This window comes from Pezoporus wallicus, unplaced genomic scaffold (assembly GCF_028554395.1).
Source record: "Pezoporus wallicus isolate ANWC-B61680 ecotype Strahan unplaced genomic scaffold, APGP_CSIRO_Pwel_v1 contig_8542, whole genome shotgun sequence".
Taxonomy (NCBI): Eukaryota; Metazoa; Chordata; class Aves; order Psittaciformes; family Psittacidae; genus Pezoporus; species Pezoporus wallicus.
In genome coordinates this window covers 2,614,440-2,633,534 of record NW_026640148.1, presented here as the reverse complement: position 1 = coordinate 2,633,534, position 19,095 = coordinate 2,614,440, and the positions used below count along the sequence as shown (strand labels likewise).

General features: G+C 45.3%; 1 protein-coding gene across 8 annotated transcripts in view; it reads left to right on the top strand.

Moving 5' to 3' along the window:
* TMCC1 (transmembrane and coiled-coil domain family 1) overlaps positions 1 to 19,095 on the top strand; it is an 82,463-nt gene that overhangs the window by 27,184 nt on the left and 36,184 nt on the right. The window contains exon 1 of one of the 8 annotated variants that reach the window (XM_057417720.1): positions 5,541 to 5,685. The exons of the other annotated variants lie outside the window; for them this stretch is intronic. Coding sequence (XP_057273703.1) covers positions 5,647 to 5,685 — 39 coding nt within the window. The 5' untranslated portion in view covers positions 5,541 to 5,646. Of the gene's footprint in view, positions 1 to 5,540; positions 5,686 to 19,095 lie in introns of those variants that run through there. 8 annotated transcript variants of the gene reach the window in all.

Sequence of the window (19,095 nt, the reverse complement as noted above, 5' to 3'; positions counted from 1 at the left end):
TATGTTTCAGATGAATAGAAGATCACTTAGGCTTTAACCCATTTCCTAAAAGAACAAGCAGTCATCTCAACATCCTGCTGTAAGGTTTGCTCTCCCATTCAGCTAATGTAGGTAGTAAACACTTTTAAAATTGATCCTGAGTGAAACATTTTGTAGCTTTGGCCATAAAGGACTGGTTTCATATTGGAAATAGTATGTCACAAACAGATCGGGTTAGTCACAGGCCCTTTTGGAAATTATACCTATGGGTTTAGGTATATACACCTGCTGCTGAGTCATGTTAAACCAGCACTGATCTTGCAGAGTTACTGTTAAGGGAGGGCTGGGAAGGTGATGCAGGAGTTACCTGTAGCTTGACAGCAAGGTGCGCAAGAACCCGGATGGACTGGTGTACAAGGAGCATTTCAGGACAACAGTGACTTATTTTCTGTCTTAAAACTGGTGCTGTGAGAACCTGGAGCTGCAGACCTGGGCTTCCAGCAGGTTCGAATGGACAGCTCTGCTGCCTGTGAGTGTGGAAGACACAGCTCCTGCTCTTGTGGTGGCAGAGGCTGTCCTCCTTCAGCAGAAGCGCACAACTAGGTGTTGATGCTTCGTAGGGGGCTAGGCTTGCATCTTGCCACAAGATACTGGCAGATCACTGTAATGGCTTAATTGCAGGTTGAGATAGGTCAGGAGTAGGCTGAGGATCATTTCAAAAGCTCAGAAACTAATCTTCAGTTGCTTAATTGCTCTGACAGACCATGCTGTACCAGGCGCTGGTTTGCCCTGGCTGGTAACAGTAACCTTTGTGAAGCACACACATGGCCTCAGGCTCAAAGTCTTGTTTATGGGCAGAGGGAAACCGCATTATATATAAGGAGAGACAAGAATTTAAGTTCAGTGTAATTGAAATCTTAAGGGTCTGATCATTATTAGTCCCAATCTAATTGTTACGGAAACGTGTAAAAGTAAGAATAATGCTGTTAAAGTGGTTATGCACACAGTCCCTAATTTATACCCTCTTTCTCTGGGTTATGCTCCCCCTTCCACTGCTCAGCTGGGTCCTACAGTGGGTGCTTCCATTTGGGTCAGGGTGGAGGTGTGGGGCTACAGCAGGTTGTCGGCATCTGGAGTCCTTCATTTCCAGAATGCAGTGTTCAGGTTCACGGTTTCTTCTTCCTCACCCTAGGGTGTACTCAAGGTATTTTATATGTGTTTGCAGACACACAAATCTGTCTTTCTTTTGTTGGCCTGCAGCTCCATTTGCATCCAAATCTGTGATGTTTGGTGCCTTTTCTGTAGATCACTTTCTGTTCCTTTGCCCTCTCTCCCCCCAGACAATGTGCTATTCCTTGGGTTGTCACATAATTTAAATTTCATCTAGAAGAACCAGAACTTCTAGAAATCTGTTGAAATGTTTGTCCATCTACAAGTGTATGAGTGTCATCTATGACTGTTGTCTTTAATTTGGAAAGTGGCACATACTTCTAGTTTGGGGTGGGATTTTTTTCTTTTCCAGAATTCAGTTCTATTGAGGAGAGTACTTGCTCAGCTGAGAATTTTAAAGATTCCTTTCAAACCTAGGTTTTGTTGTTTTTTGGGTTTTCTTAAATGTTTTTGCTGAGTATGCTTTTAACTTGGTTTTCCGATGCAACTTTCTTTTAGAAACATAGAATAGGTAGGGTCAGAAAGGACCTTAAGATCATCCAGTTCCAACCCCCCTACCATGGGCAGGGACACCTCACACTAAACCATGTCACCCAAGGCTCTGTCCAACCTGACCTTGAACACCGCCAGGGATGGAGCATTCACAACTTCCCTGGGCAACCCATTCCAGTGCCTCACCACCCTTGCAGTAAAGAACTTCTTCCTTAGATCTAACCTGAACTTCCCCTGTCCGACTCCACTGCCCCTTGTCCTTTTGCTGCAGTACCTATTGAGTCCTTCTCCAGCATCCTAGTAGGCCTTCTTGAGATACTGGAAGCTGCTATGAGGTCTCCACACAGCTTCTTTTCTCCAGGCTGAACAGCCCCAACTTTCTCAGCCTGTTTTCATACAGGAGGTGCTCCAGTCCCTTGATCATACTTGTGGGCTCCTCTGAACTTGTTCCAACAGTTCCATGTCCTTTTTATGTTGAGGACACCAGAACTGCACGCAATACTCCAAGTGAGGTCTCACAAGAGCAGAGTTAGAGGGGCAGGATCACCTCCTTTGACCTGCTGGTCATGCTCCTTTTGATGCAGCCCAGGATACAGTTGGCTTTCTGGGGTGTGAGCGCACACTGAAGCCGGCTCATGTTCATTTTCTCTCATCAACCAGCACCCCCAAGTCCTTCTCCACAGGGCTGCTCTGAATCTCTTCTCTGTCCAACCTGTAGCTGTGCCTGGGATTCCTCTGACCTAGGTGTAGGACCTTGCACTTGGCTTGGTTGAACTTCATGGGGTTGGCATTGGCCACCTCTTGAGTGTGTCAAGGTCCCTCTGGATGCCATTCCTTCCTTCCAGCATATCAACTGAACCACATAACTTAGTGTAATCGGCGGACTTGCTGAGGGTGCATCAATCCCCCCGTCCATGTCACTGACAAAGGTGTTGATCAAGGTCGGTCGCAACACTGGCCCCTGAGGGACCACTCGTTACTGGTCTCCAATTGGATATTGAGCCATTGACCACAACTCTTTGCCTGCAGCCATCCAGCCAGTTCTTTATCCACTGAGTGGTCCATCCATTAAATTGATGTCCCCCAGTATAGAGACGAGGACAGTGTCACACACTTTGCACAAGTCTCTGTGCCTGATTTCACATTATTTCTTTTTCAGCTGAGAATTGTAGGCATGATTCTTCTGACAGTTCCTTTTCAGAAGGCCCACAGACACTCCTGGGACAGGGAGATTTTCCTACTCCCCATGTGAACAAGTGTGCAATTTGTTGTTTGAGGATTACATGCTTGTTCTGAATACCTAATCTTATCTTGAGTTCCTGGCCAAGGTCTTTTTTTCTCAGACTCCTTACCTAGGTTTTACTTGCAGTATTTGTTTTGCAAGAGGAGGAAATTGAGGTTTCGTCTATGTGGGGTGCTGCTCTGCCTAGAACAGCATTTCACTGCAGAGGTGGCTGCACTTCATGTGGATTGATTCACACAAAGGCAGTGTGGTGGTGAAGCAGTAGCTGGCAGCAGTTTCTCCTGTTGTCTTTGGAATGTGCTGTCATTTGCTCCAAGCCTTGCCTGTGTTGGGGACAAGCTCCCACATGGGCATGATTTGAGGGAGCCTCCGTTCAGTGGAGGCAGAGCTGCCGGCAGAGTCCCTGCCTTGTGTCTGCTTGGGTGACTGTGCAGCACATGCTGCTTTTATGCTCCTTTTGGCCAGACTTGTGGCAAAGCTCTTAATAAGGCCCTGAATTCTGCTGCAAGTATTTTGGATTTGTATAAACTGGGAGAAGAGGGTAGAGCCTCTTGCACCAACCTTAATTGCATCATCTCTGTTTACCATAAAAGTGCTGCTACTAAAAATGTCCTGTTTCAGCAGTAAACTGAGCAGGCGATTGCGCACCCTCCCCTCCCGAAAAAGAAAACATCAGGGAGGAAATATTGATTTCTTCAGGAGACTTCTTGAAGTTTTAAAGCCATGAAGACAGCACCTCAGGTGGAAGTAGGTTAAAACTCTGGGATTCTCGCGTGTGGACATTCTGTTGATAAATGACGCTGGAGTGCCTGCTCACTTAGCGTAAATATAAAGTACTTCCTCATTTTTCCACCATTTCTTCCCTTTATGTTACACAACATCCTGCTGGTTGTTTACTACCACAGTTTATACTGCTTTGCATACAGAAAGCTTTCTTTTACTTTACTACTTGCATTGTTCCAATATTTGCTAAATACTCAGATGTACTCGATTGCCTATATATGACATGTTTTTGTGTACTTATACATCTGTATATAATTTAATGCCGTTGCTTCTAGGAATTTGGATGCACTAAGGTGCTTAGAATATCTCTTCAGAAGTGTAGTATGTCTCACACATTGCTTCTTTAGTCTGTGCCTTTAGAGGTGCTATATATTATAGGCAGCTTCAGAAGTGTTAGTGTGATCAGAAGCTATTTGGAATGGTTAAAGTGTTTTATGTTCCTGAGCAGAGAGAGAACAATTTGCTGATTACTCTATTTCACAGGAATGAATTGCTGTATGAGGAGAATATTAGGGAAAATAGTAATGATAGCCCAGTGAAAGGAGACTGAGGAATAAGATGCTTTTGTGTCTGCATAAGAGTAGGAGCCATTAATTAACTCTGCAGATCATCAAAATCAGTTTGGAAATGCTGACTGTGAGGCCTCTGCTACAGAGGCAAAGGAGAATGCGACTATCATCAGTTCTGCTAATCTACCAGTTCCATCTCAGTCTGCTGTGCATTACAGTTGAGCCAGCTGGCTCCTTTCCCTTGTCTCTGTCTTGCCCAGACTCCGAGCTGATGGGGAAGAGAGATCTGGGTGTCCATGTATGAGTGGAGGCACTCGGTGTGCCAAGTGATGGGCAGAGGAAGGACCAGGTGGTCTCCTGGAGCTTCTGGCACCAAGCCCTGAGGGTGGGAGGGCGTTTACCCAGAGCTGCCACATCTAGCCCGTACCTGCTGTCAGCAAGGAAACAGGAAAGTTTAGATGCAGAAGATAAAGCCTTCCCTGGCTACCCTCGTTCTAGGGCAGTTGTGTGGGCGTTTGTCTCCCATGCTGCACTTCCTTCACAAGCTGCAAACTGGTTACTGGGTGCATCTTTGTACACACACAAACACACACAAGCCCAGGAGATGATGGCAAGAGTTCGTTGAAGAAGCTATTTTCCACCCTGGGTGGATGTTGTCACAAGAATGCTGACAGGCTCGGTGGTCTCACTACAGTAAGTGTGGCAGCTTTCCAGACATGGAGTCTGTTCAAAATGATACGGAGTTCCTGCATCAGGAATGCAGTGCTGTGCACCAGGCTTCTCGATACAGTCAAACTGCAGAATGAGATACTTGATCCAGTTCAGAGAGGAGACCGATGCAGCACCCCCTGAGCATCTGGTCTGGGCTCTGCCGGCAGTGGGAGGTTTTTCCCGGTTTCCTGTGCTGTTGGCTCTGTGTGGTCACTGGGACACTGAGGCCCGGTACGAGGGGACCGAGCGGTCTGTATTAGCACGGAAAGTGTTCTGAGAAGGAGCCCAGCGCAGAGTTGAGCCTCACTTGCTGCAGTGCGGGCGGGAGCCTGGCCCGGCCGTGCCATTGTCCCAGCGCGGTGCTGCCCTGGCGCTGGAGCTGTTTCCGCTGGGGCCCCGCCCGCCCCTTCCTGCGGGTCCCGCCTCGCCGGTCCGGGCCAAACCGGGGACGGGCCCCTGGGCTCCGGCGCGGTGCTCGGCCCCGCCGCTGCCCGAGCCGATCCGCGGCGGGCGGGGCCCGGTGCGCCGCGCGGGGCGGGGCCGGGCGGGTGTGTCCGGTGCCCGGCAGCGGCAGGCGGGGACCGCCCGCCTCGCTCTCCGCTCCGCTCTCCGGCGCGCCCCTGCAGCCGCAGCAGCCCCGGGGCGGTCCGGGGTCCCCGCCGGCAGCCCGGGATGCGCCGCCCGAGCTGACCGCGGCCGGCTGCCGCCCTCCCCCATGCCCGCGCCGCGCACCGCTTCGTGCGGGCACCGAGGCAGACCATGGTCCAGCGCTTCAGCCTCAGGAGGCAGCTCTCCAAGGTGGGTCGCGCCGCCCGCCCGCTGCTGCTGTCGGCAGAGGCTCTGCTCGCCCGAGGTGGGCGAGTCCCTGCGGAGGAGGCAGCTTGTCTTTGTTCTTGCCTCCTAGAGACACAAAGGGGTTCTGTTTGCCGTGGGGTCGGTGCTCCGAGGCAGGCTGCCTGTCGATAGGTGTAGGCTTTGTTCCTTTAACATTGCAACTGTCGCGTAGGGTTTTTGGGGAGTCTGCGGATTCCTTACTCAGTTTAATCTCGGGACTGAAAGGAGGGGTGTGAAAGGGGAACAGATCTAGCAGTTGTGCCCGTAGGCGGGTGTGCAAGGTCGCTGCCCATGACGGTTACTTAAACGTGTGCTTTGTCCTGGCTAGAATGTCCTCAGTTGGGAATAGGAGTTGTCCCATCGACACACCTGCAGAACCGGGAGGAACGCTTGTCCTGCTCGCTTTGAAGTGCTTGGCGGCGCTCGCTGTTCATACCCTGTTTAAGAACAAAGGAGTTGCTGTGAACAGGTTTTGCCGTTTAATAATGACAAGTATTGTGACTTTTTTCAAGAAGCTGCTTCAGAGGAGAGAATGGAGAGAAAACCCGTGTCAACAGTTTTGTTGCTGAATCAACCCAATGTACGTACTTCGAAAAACATATGGAGAAAATCAGTCCATGCATAAGAGCGAGGCTGGGTAGTGCAGTGCAGGTGAGAGCACGTCTCCAGAGCTGCCAGCACAGCCTCAGTCTTCCACTGGACCATTCCCATTGAGGAGGCTTGGCTCTGGGCACAGGAATTATAGTATTAATTGGGCACTTAAATGGCAAGCTGAATTTTCACCTTACATTTAAGCTCTTCTTCTCTCTCTGTGTGTGGTTATAAAGGTTTTAAAATGCATTCACCAGAATTTAAAAATGCTGTTATCAGCGTTTAAAATAGGTCAGAACCCACATCCTGCAGACTGTCTTGGGGAAAGCTGTGGCTTTGTAGTGGGTTGGTATCTATCTTATTTATCTATGATGTTTTTGAGTGTCTCCTCATCTGAAACAAACTGATGTGGCTGCTTGAAGGGGGTTTGAAAAAGTGAAACTTGCATCTTTTAAGGGTTTACCTTGTCCTGTGTCAGAGCTGTGCCTTGCAAGCAGGACATGCCTCCCCAGGCACTATGAAGTTTAATCTTCCCCTCAGAAGAGACTCAATATAGTTAGTAATAAACTCTGTATCTAAGCTCTGTTTGTATGGGGCAGCCAAAACACCTTTAACTGCACTCCTTTGAATAACTCCATTTTGATTCTTGCTTGTCTGGGTGAGCAGGGTGGTTTGGAAAAGTGGTTACGCTGATTGTTTTTTTTTGCTACAGCAGAACTGTTCCAGTTTTGGTTTTCTAGCTCTCTCTGTTTTTCTGTTGCCTGACAGAGTTGTGTCTTGCACTGAGTCAGCTCTGGTTGTGTCAAGCCTACTGTGACAGTTGTCGAGCCTTGACAGCTTCTTAGTTCTTTAAGTTGTACAAGGTGCTCAGCCTTTGCAGTATGATGAGTTGAAGGAAGTAATGAGAGCTGGGTATTTCTACAAAATGCAAAGTATAGTTGTACAAAGGATCCATCAGAATGGATTGTGATGGTCTAGGTTTAGATGTAGGATGGGAACTTCATCTCCCTGTCTCCTCAGCGCTGTTTAGAATGGGACTGGGAAGTCCTTTTGAGTCTTTGGGGAGTGGGAAAGAAGGGGTAGTGAATAGTGTAAAAAACACCCTCTCGTCTGCTAGAACAAGCATGGAATATTGCTAATACAGGTATCAGCCAAAGGGCAATGACTGCCAGGCTATACAAAATAAAGCAGTACTTTATTAATGTCTTTGGTGCAAAAATCTTGGTTCTTTCTTTGCTGACTTAGACTTTGAAGTTGGCAAACATCTGTGTAGGGCCTGAATGCTCCCAGGATGGATTAGTTTCTCAGGTGAAAAAGGACACTATTACATGGAGTGCTTGGGTTACACAGCTGCAAGGTCAAAATCACATTTTAACCATACTTAATGGTGGAGGCTTCAAATAGAATGTGACTGTGCAGATTTGGAAGTTCCAAACAGAAAAATGCTGCCACCAAAATGTATCAAACTTGAGCAGAGAAAATGTAGGACTTTGTGCAGGAACAAAAACCATGGCTTTGTGATGCAGGGCTTAGCCTCAAAGAGCTGCTTTCCCTTCCCAGCCTGGCTGTGTGCACTGTGTATGTCTTGCTCACATCCTTTAAAGCCCCCTGGTCTCTGTCTTCCTTTTACAAATGGGGCTAATGCCTTTTTCTTATTTACAGAATGACTGTCAAACTCTGAAATACTGCTCGGCAGACGTGTGAGCACTTTAGCCTATACTAATGTATGGAATGTTTGCGTTTGATAACCCATCTGTATTGGGAGTTTCGGAAAGGTTTACGCAGACTTCTCTTCAAGTGCTACTTCTTATTTCACGTGTGCCAAATCAGCGTTTAGTATTTGGGGGTTACAGCTTGGCTTTTGTGTTAGTTTAGCAACTTAAATGTCTGTAACTTAAAAATTTGAGTCATAAATTATTGTTAAGACTTAAAGGCAAGGTACATCATATAGTTTTGAATGTGTTCCTCTACAGATATAAGGTTTTCTAGGCAAAAGACTTGTCTAAGCAAAGCTGAGAGATGGTGGGATGTAAATAGGTCTCTAAGCATTGCTGACTATGGTGGTGTTGAGCAAGTGTTGGCAAGTGATTAGAAAAAATACCTTGCACTTTTCTAAGCAAGCTGGATCCCCCTGGAAGGGAATGAACTTCCACTGCATCATCTTGCTTGGAGGAACATGTGGAAAATGTTGCAGAGATACCACATTCGTCTTACAAAGGGAAAACGAGCTTCTGGCACTCAGTTTTCAGAAGTAGGAGCAATAGGTTTCATGAAGAGTTTGTCCTGTCTCAGTGTAAGCCTCATGGATGCAATGACACTGCAGAAGTAAAATAGACTTGAAGCATCTTCCCACACCGGGGGTTATCAGGGCATGTGAGCCTACTCCTGCAGACATGTTAGAGGTAGGGCTAAGGACTTCTCTTCATGGCAAGACTTTACTAATAGTCCAAAGGGTTGATTGTATACATGCTAGGTAATCAACCCTATACGTGCTGGGGGCCTGGTGAACTGAATGTGATGAGTTTATGGACAGATAAATCCTTCCCATGTTAAAGGATGTAAACACAGACTAGAAGTGGAATGTGGCTTACATAAATGCATCTTTCCTTTTAATAATGAAATTCCACAGTTCGTGGGAGTTTGCTCTGCAGAAAATCATCATACTCTGTAATTGTGCTTACATGGGGCTGGATAGCAATAACAATTGGAATTTCCTACCAGCAGCAATCAAAAGAAGCATTACAAGTGTGGCATCTTTACTCTGAATTAGTTACCTTTAGGGGTCCTTTGCAGAGATTTTGCCTTATGTAATATTTGCCCCTCTCCCCTCAATTCCCTGTGATAAACCAGCTGGTTTCTTCCTCAGCCAGTGTTTCGTCAGAGAGGAGTTTGCTCTTATTTTGCAAATCTTTCCATTCCGGATGTCAGCATTGGTGATAAAAATCCAAATGTAAACTGGGTCCTTTTCAGAAAGGCTAGAAAAGCTTTTATACTGGAGGAAGGCCTCAGAAGTTATGGGGAAATTAAATAATGGGAGCAAGAGAACTGGAGTTAGATTTACATGGCATCCAGTTTGGGTCTTCCTGTCTTGGCAAAGGATGCAATAGTGGCCTCCAAAATAATTCTTATCAAAGATAATTGTAAACGCTTGTGTTTGAGCAGAGAAAAGAATGGTAGAGGTTTGAGTCAGAGGATTTTGATTGTTCAAAGATGGGATTTGCCTGTTGTGTTGATCAGATATGCTCAGTTTTCCCCAAAGCATCCCTCAGAGGCAGCTGTGTCTTCTGTAAGGTGGATGGACTATTGCAGTCCTGTTCTACCAGACTGTAACTGCATTGTAATGCACTTCCATGAGGGGCATGTAAGCACCTGACTTGCATAATAGAAGTTCTAGAGTATCTTTTCACACCAGGAATTTCATATTTGGGATTATATTTAAGGTAAACTGACAGGTAATAGGGCTCTTCCATTATTAAACTGGGTTGTTATTCCAGCTTCCCTCAAAATAAACAGTCTTTGTTTCAAGAAGAGGAAGATGCTCAGTGTGATGTAGTTTTGACTGTAGACTTTGTTTTTTTTTTTCCTTTTCCTTGGCATTGTGTGCCTGGTACCTCAGGGTTATAATGTTATGACCACCATGTCTGTGTGAGAAGGATGCTGGATTCTGGCAGTCCTGAGCGGGTTTGCAGCTCAGAGTAAATGATATGGCAGAGCTTCTGCTGGGTTTGACAGTCAAAAGGGAGTCCAGGGTGCCACTGTAGCCCTTCTCCAAGCCTGCAGAATGCTGGTGTTAGTAAGAGTTTGGGGATGTTTCTCTGTCCCAGTTGTACTGGGCATGCTGAGGATGCAGCAGTGTTGCTCCAGGACTGGCGGGCTCCATAAATCTCTGTCGTAGCATGTCTCCATGGGAGTTTGGCTTAAAAATGAAATTCTTCTCACTAGCAGCCTCTCTGTCTCTTCGCAGACCCCTTACTAAATGAACATGTGTGGGAAAGGCAAACAGTCAGCTCTGTGTCAGGCTGTGTGTGGGGGCTGACCCACAGCCCTGCCTCATGTACCTCCCTGGACCGGGCTGGTCCTGGACATGTGTACTCCCCTCTGGGGGTGTTTTGATGGCTTTAAACTTGGTTTGCTGGAATGGGAAGGGGTGACAGGACAGGCCCTTTCCCTGGCTGCTGGAACTGCCTTAGATGTCACTTTTATCTCCTGGGCCCTCTGGGGTTCATAAGAACACGACACCTTTTTCCATGGATAACCTGTTACTTGATGTAGAAGTTCACAGCCCTGCAGTGTGTTGGGGGTTAACCAAAGAGGATGAGCATGTTCCACGGTAGCTACAAATTAGCAGAACCTTGCAAGTGATGTTTCTCACCTCCTTTTTGTTACTTTTGAATGTGGTTTGGTATCTTTTGCATCTTAGAAAATATATGTTTTTTCAACACCTGATTTAGATGTTACAGTATGTAAAATACTAGTCCTAGTGCTGCATGCTTGCACTTGTGTTTGAAGTGATTCTTTCTGTCCCATCCTTAAGCAGGTCTTCCAGGTTTTAAAACCAATCTCCCTGCAGAATTCATGACAAGAGGAAATCGGGCCAATCCCATCAAATAACTCAATCCAGACTGATGATGAGTGAATTTCCAATACAATAAATGAAGTTGTACCTGCAGTTCAGACAACTCACTTTGGAGACGGTGTGTCTGAATAGCCCATCTTCTGAACACAGAAATTAATTCATTTGAAAACGTAGTCTAAGTTTCAGGACACTTTGGACACTGACAGGAAAACCAGAGGAGCAAGGTTTGTTTTGGGGTTTTTTTTTCCTAACTTAAGACATAGTTTGGATACCACTTACATCCACTGGAATTTGAATAGGGAATTCAGCTTAGAAAACATTCCTTTTATGAGTTGTGAGCTTTGGGACTATTTAAAGCAGACAGGAAAGATTGCTAAGGAAATGAAGCAAGGTTCTAATCCTTCAGGGAATTGCTCTGAACATTTTAGTGTGCATAGTACAAATGAAATTATAGTTAGATTTGAGTCAGGGTAACGTTGCAGCAACACATTGTAAGCGCTAGCATTTCACTTTTTTGGTAGGGCATTCAGCAGCCACGTATTGGCAAGAATGGAGTCCAAGGTCACGGGAGTGCAAGCTGCAAAGTCTTCCTGCAAGGGGGTTTTGTTGTTTTTTTTCCTCTCAAATGCTGTTGGTAAACAGTCAACCACAGAGAAATATTTTCTCCATGTTATGTGCATACACTGTGGTCCTGCTGTGCTCTCAGGAGCCCACGAGCACAAATGTCATGTTCGGAATATCCACAACTAGTGAAAGTTTCAGTTGTAGAACCCTGACTGCTCCCAGGGAACATGTAGTGTGAAGGGGTGCTTAAATCAGCAGGGATGGCCTTTGTGCACACACAGCTTGCTTTGCTTGCTGAAGCGTGTCTGCCCCTGGGGGTGCACAGAGACCCTCTGCCTACACCATCTGTGTGGAAGGTCCCAGGACCCTGTTGTGCTGAACCAAAGCTTACAGGGGAAAGAAATATTTCTACTGAAATAAATTATTTCAGCTTGATACCATTGGCAACAGGACAATAAGAGCAGAGGAAATGAGGAGCTTTGAGTTGGTGTGGAGGAGGTGTTTCACTGGAGGCTGGATTGCAAAGCATGTGAAGTATGAGTGCCGAACTGTTGCCCACAAGTCTTCAGTATTTGGAACTACTGCTTGGGAATGGGACTAAAATTGCTAGCCATTTTTTCTATTTAAATAAGCTCTTAGTTGTGTGTGTCCTTTCTGTCAGCGAAATGTAGGTTGCCTTTCTCTTTACGCTAGAGAGCAGCCGCCCCACACACACTGAAAAGAAGAGAAAAAAGGAGGAGAGGAGAGGCATTCCCCTGCTTTTTATGCACAAAGCATCAATTTCAGTAGGAGTTGGGCATATCTTGGGATCAGGCCCATTAATCTCAAAAGTAATAGTGTATTGCAGAGGCGTGGAGACTGAGTCCTGAACCGAGTAGGGAAATTATGTCTTAGTCACCATTATTATGTGGTAGGATAAAGTGTTGTACATTTAAGATACTTGTCAGATTATGAGCTATTCTCACACTTCTTTACTGCTTTCAATATTAATGTTCTGAATAAAATAGTTGCTTAATTAAGGTAATGTATTGGCAATACTCTGATACCTTGATTTGTTCCATCCTTTTGTCTGTTCATTAGTTTACATAGGAGTTCATTTAATTTTTAGTTTATATTTTTTTTTCCCTAAAATGCTTTTTAATGACAGCTACAGAAGTGTGGAGGGTGCTGTAGCCTCCATACATTGTGTAAAATTACCCTTTTTGTACCCTAATGGAGATGGAGAACAGTGTTTGTACATAGACCGCCAGAAGTGAATGGTTGCATAAGGTATGAGATGTTAGGTACTCAAAATGAGGCATTAAAAACATTAGGTAGTCCACTGGACAGGCCAGAGAGGTTGTGGATTGTCCAAACAACTGAGCTGATCAGTAGTGAGGAGGGAACTTCTCACTGGGCAACTGAAAGTCTTTATGCTGTTCTGTTACCTGTGTCTTGCTGTTGGAGTGAGGGACACGTCCCAGCCCAGAACGCCACTGGTGCTGCAGTGAAAATCTCCTGATCCCAGATGTACTCTGGGGTATGGTTCATGCTTCGAGAGAGGAGGCTGTGTTCCAGCCATTTCCTACTGTCATGTCTTGAGCTAATCGGACGTACCCCAGGCACCATCTGTAACCAGCAGATAGATTATGTATGTCATAAGTTTGAGCAACTTGCACATTGCTCATTGAATACTGGTTTTCATTCTCTTTGTAGCTTTCATCTGGCCATCTTTAGCTGACTACCCAAACTGCCTCCAAAGAGCAAAGATGTTTGAACCTTTTATGTATCATTAAAGAGTTACAAAATAACAATAAGCTGGTTGACAAAGGCCTTCTGGTTCTGTAGTATCATTCGAGCCATTTCCTTCAAGTATTTTAATAGTAAGCAAAAGACATTTGAAAGATTGTTGTAACTGTTTTGTTTCTGGGCCTGAAATGTTGGTGCTTTGAATGCTTTCTTGACACTCAGAAGTGCATGTACTATTGATCAGCTTTGCTTTTCTGGTATCTTTCATAAGTGGATGTGTAAATAGTTGCCTGGTGAATTGGCGCTCTCCCTGCAAACTTCGCTGTCTGTAAACTGAAAACTGTTCCTGAGGACCAGGAGTCAGCAGCAGACAAGCAATTCATGTGTGCCTCGGTCTGAAGTGCTGGCTGTGGAGCACTGATGTTATGTGTGCTGATGGCTCCAGTGCTGTGAAGGGCACAGTGTGGGGGACGTGGGTCTGTACGACCATCAGCAGAGAACTGCCCGTATCCAAGGTGCAGTTACAACCCTTAACTCATTGCTCAAAGAGATGAGTGCATTCCAGAGCTGAACCTTGGGTAGCTAAAGCTCACTATAAAACCAGACATGGAAGGAATTCCAAGATTTCTTAATCATTTTGGGGTTTGTGGTATCTTGCAGATTTCAAAGGCAGCTCGTCATTTAGATTGGCATTTTGACCTGTGTGATACACTTAAATCATACTATCACAGTATGTTGCAACCATACATAGCCTCTAGGCGGTCTAATTAAAGCTGTAGCATTCATTTAGGCATTGTTTACCAAGATCAGATTACTGTGGGGTTTGGAAAACTCTGATAACTTGCAATTCTGAATGTAATAGTTACTTACAGGAATTCCATGCATTTCTCTCAAATCCAGGTACTATACAGAATGGAATCCCCACAAGAAGATACATTTTTCACATATGAATGGAGGGTGAACAACTTCTTATAAACTTTATTTTTTTCCATAAAAGGTACATGTCAGCAATTTGTTACATCCAGAAGTGGAGCATTTTCAGAGTATAACGTAACAATCTGGTGACCGGATTTGGAGAAACAAAACTTCAGTTAATTCACTCAAATCTATGGATTTGTAATCCATGACACATTAACTTCGTTTTCTGCTTTTGTCATTGTGCAGAAAACTTGCTGCAGGTAGTACTTGTTTGCCAGGCAGAAACTTGAAAGGAGCTAGTCTCTTGGCAGCCAGAGGCCTTGTAACATCACCTTGGCCCCTTGCCTAGAGGTGGAATCTCCAGGAGGATCAGGAACATTTCTATTACTGAGCATCACTGTTGAAAAATACTGGAGTCCCTCAAACAAGTGCAGCTCCATGTGTTGCCGTGCAGGGATGCGAGCGGTGTGTGTGCTGCTGAGACGCCTGATGCCGGGCAGCGGCCCCATGGCTTGGGATAGAGCTGCCGCTCATCCATCCCCATCCCACAGAGAGGAGCTGCTGGATGTCCTGGTTTTGTTTGGCTCCTCATTGTGGGGTCCTCGTTTGCACAGGCACCTCCAGGGGCTCGGTGCAGGTGGCAGTGGGTAGAAGACCATTGCGTAGACACAGTTCCTCTGAGCTGTTCCTTTTCTGGACAGTTACAGCCACACTGTTGCTTTTAGTTAACAAAGCAGCCCTTCTGTATCTGATCTCTCACATCTTTGAAATCAGAAAGTAGGCTGTTGCTGTCATTAGCAAATGACAAATCCAAAGTGCAAGTATCCACAGTCAGGGAGCAGTATTCAAGATGAATTGGACTAGAAGTGGTCTTTGTAGCAGTGCTCTCTAGGGCCTGGTGAGTGATGCCATGTTTCTGACCACTCAGTGTGCAGACATCATCCCAGCTTAGTCATGGTGTACCTGTTCTTCGAGGGAGAGAAGGTTAAAACTGCCATATAACTGCCACCATAAATTAAAACCACTTGGGATTCAGGCTCACTAACAGTAGTTCTGCAATAGCAGGGTTCAGAGGAGTGTAAAAACCATTTCTGGGAATGCTTAAAAAACCATTACATTGTTTTTAAATGTACAATTCTTTATATAAGCATTTGATAAAGAAATAACAGTAGGGTACATTGTGTCTTAGAGATCAAATGATGAATAGAGGCAACTTGGTGTCATGCTTTGTCTGTGAATTAATTGGCTGCCATTGCTTTTCAAGCATTAACCCAGCACTTCTCAGCTCTGCCAGGCAGGCTCTGGGCTCAGGGGCTCTGTGTACCCCATCCTGAGCTGCAGAACAGCTTCTGCCCTTGCCTGCTGCTCCTTACTGTCCTAATGAAAAGCCAAGTAGTTTTCACTGAGGTTTTGCAATTACCATGTTCTGGTGAGCTGCTGATTACCTGAGGGTGAATGCATGCCCAGGTGCCTTTGCTTCTTTAGTGTTGTGAAACGGATTCAAGCCTGGTAAGTATGCTTGGTGGTCAGGAGTGAGTTTTGCCACTCTTTCTTATATCTGGAATGCTCAGAGAAATGGTTCCCAGAGGATGCCCCATCCCTGGCAGTGTTCAAGGCCAGGTTGGACAGGCCTTGGAGCAAGCTTCTCTAGTGGAAGGTGTCCCTGCCCATGGCAGGGGGTTGGAGCTGAGTGAGCTTTAAGGTCCCTTCAACCCAAACCAGTTTGGGATTCCATGAAAAAGCCTCTGTTCTTGAAATAATTGCTATTTTTCACTAGCAGTAGGAGTGGCCATAGCAAACTTCTGGGGTGCTCTGCTTAATGAATTACCTTTTGGTAAGAGGGAGTGTGGGTCTATCACGTAATTTTTGTTTTCATAGGTCAGTCTGTCACTTTTCCTCTTAACACCCCACCTCTTCCTCTCTGTGCATTCTTAGAAGCTGTTGGACTCCTAATGCAAAGAACTTTTCAAAGCAGGGCTCCTTTTACAATTTAGCGTTATCACCGATAAAAAATCCTGTAGAGGCAGGCATTGCACATCTTTTATGCATGTTTTGCCTGTGATGATCAGGCATGTTGCAGGTAGCTTGCCTAAGGTTTGATGGTGCAGCACCTGTGCTGGAGCCTGATCAGAGCAAGCTGTGAATTATTGAGTACTCTGCTTCAGCCAGACGGGGGAAATGAATTGCTGTGCACTTCAGCAGCTTTAGAAGCCTTAACCCAGTTTCTTACTGACAGATACCAGTTATTATCAGAGTGTTTTCCTATAAAGATATGTAGAATAGAGTGATCCTTCAGATCCACAGAATTTTCCTTAAGAAATAATTTAAACTCTTGCTTTAAAGCTAGAAAGCAAGCTTCCTATACGTTTTGACAGTTTATAATCCTTAGGAGGCAATATTGTATGGAGAGTCTTATTTTGTGCTGTATTAAACATCTTGACTGGATCTCTCATTGTTGAAGCAGTTGCTGAAGAATCCTATAGCTTTTTACCTTTTGGGTCACTTATTCAACTCAGCCCCAGTTCACAGGGGGCTGGAAGTCTGCTGCAACCTGGGCACTGCTTAGACGTGTACAAAAAAAGAAGTATGAAAAGGTTTAGAAAGCAGAGAGGCTGTCCAGCACCATAAACTGATTTGGATTACATGGAAATGGAAAATTAAATACATTAAGCGTATTTTAATCAGATGCGTCTAAGGAAGATGTAGAATGGCTAACACTCTTTGTGCATGGTAATTTGCTGTGTGCATATTTCTTTTCTATTTTGATTCAGAAGCTGACAGAGGCTTTTGTCTTTGTTTTTCTTGGTGGTACTTCTGGTAGTCTCCATTTCAAGAAGGAGTTCGTGGGTATTCATAATGATCAGGAGCCCTGTAGTCCGCAGGTGAAAACCACCCTGGCTTCCTCAGGGGACGGTGGAAAACTTATGTTACAGCCAGCACTGAAACAGGGTACAGCTGCACCAGAGGAGGGAAAGCAAAAGAAGTGGCTTGATAAAGAAGTCAGTAGTCATCTAGCAGAAATAAGACGTGGACAAACACATAGTCATGTATAAGTCTGACATCAGAAATTAGCTTACTAAAATCTCAGCACACTGGAACTGCCACAGGGATGTTGGAGCAGGTCAGTGATTGGAGTCTTTGGGCAGTCACAGACCTGATTGAACCTATGAACCGTGGAACTGCAGCTTTGTAGGTTCTGTACCTCTGTCTTAATGACATTGAGCAGATGGCTTTAAATCGCTGTGCTTCATTTTGCTACCTCTGAAACCAACTGATCCCAGGGTGGGAGATGCATTTTCCCCTCCTGCAGCTTCTCTTTTCTCCACCATATCCAGCTGAGAAGCTCCATATTGGCTGCACTTGTTTTCACACTCTCCTGGAACTGCAAGCTATAGCTCAGGCATAGTCGCAGCAAAACTTTGTATTCATAACATTTAGATGAGTATCTATCCCCCAACCATTTCCAAGGGTAAAGAAAAAAAATTACCTGACACTTGGTGTTAAACTTCTTTTGTGCAGCTGTACCTTGACTGTTAAACATGCATTCTCCAGCGCCCTTTATATCTTGTTTGCCACTTTACTTCTAAAGGAGCCTTCTCTTTGAAGGGAATATTATGCTAAGTGACTTTTCAATTACTGCTGCAATCCACTAACGGGCAAATCCACTCCAGTGCTGCTGTTTGCATTAATGCAGCCAACTGAAGGAGCACAGATCTTTGAAATGGAAAAGGTCTTAGCAGGTGATCCCTATCTGCATTGTGGGAGTGCAGTGACATTCAGATATAGGACTTTTTCTTTTCTTCCTTTTAACCTATAAAATTATTTTTTTAGCAGGGAGGAATGAGGCCACAGCACCCACCTATGCACTGATAGCTACACTTGCTATTATAGCTTCAAAAAAACGCCTTGCACCATTAGTATGTCTTACTGCTAAGTGAGACAGTGATTTTCTGCTTTGCAATACATCTTGCTGTTACTCCCTCTCTATCCCTCCTCTCTGCTGCAAGTTAATTATGTCTGGTTAAAAACAAAACAAGAAACGTAGTTGGAAGGGGAGAAATAATAATGGGCTTAAAGGTTTAAATCATGCTGATTTTTAATATAACCAAATGCATGCTTGAGCCCATTTTTTAATGAATCTTGTCACTTGGAATAGCAGAACATAAATGTCAAGAAGTGTCCTCTCTGTATTTCGGCATGCTAACTCCTTGACTGTTGGAAACAGCGCGAAATCATGGGAACCTGAGCTAACTTACTGTAATTTGGAAGTAATGAATATTTCTACTGAAATTCCCTGAGCTTTTCTGCCCACCAAGAAGAAGATAGGATTTGAAGTAGTCTAGCTTGTAACAGAGATAGCTGATAAATGGGCAGGCAGGGGGTAGCACAGAGCAACAGATATTCCTGTGCTCCAGGTTCCTGCTATTCTTAAAACTCCTGCCCCCCTCCCCGTTTCTGTCCTTTGAGGAGTTCCAGAGTTACATGTACTCAGCTTTGCCTTTCTCCTGCTGTTACAGCTTCATGCTACAAATATTTTTCTGTGGTGTTTGGTTCTCTTTGCTGTCTTGAGACATGACCTCAGTCTGAGCCTGAAGAGCACATTTTGCCCTCTATGAACTCTCCTGAGGACAGTTGATCACATTGGTGGTTGAGTTGCTAGCTGGGATGGGATGGATTTATTTTTAACCTTCTGTATAGCTGTGTTAAATGTATCTGTTGGTGAAAATAGGGTAATGGAAGGCCTAAATCATAATGCTGCTCTCTGCTTATAACTAAAGAAGCTCTTGCACTGAGTTACTGTGGGTCCTTTTTGTCTGATGCCAATTGTTGCTGTCTGTGCAGTTTACTGAGTGTGCTCTCGGCTGTGCTGTGTCGATGCGGTGGGGCTGGGGTTGGGCCAGACCCGGGCAGGACCGGGAGCTTGGCTTTCCCACTGGGCAGGGCAGGCCCTGGCTGCTGGGATGGACGTGACAGGAAAATGTGACCCGTGTTGGTGT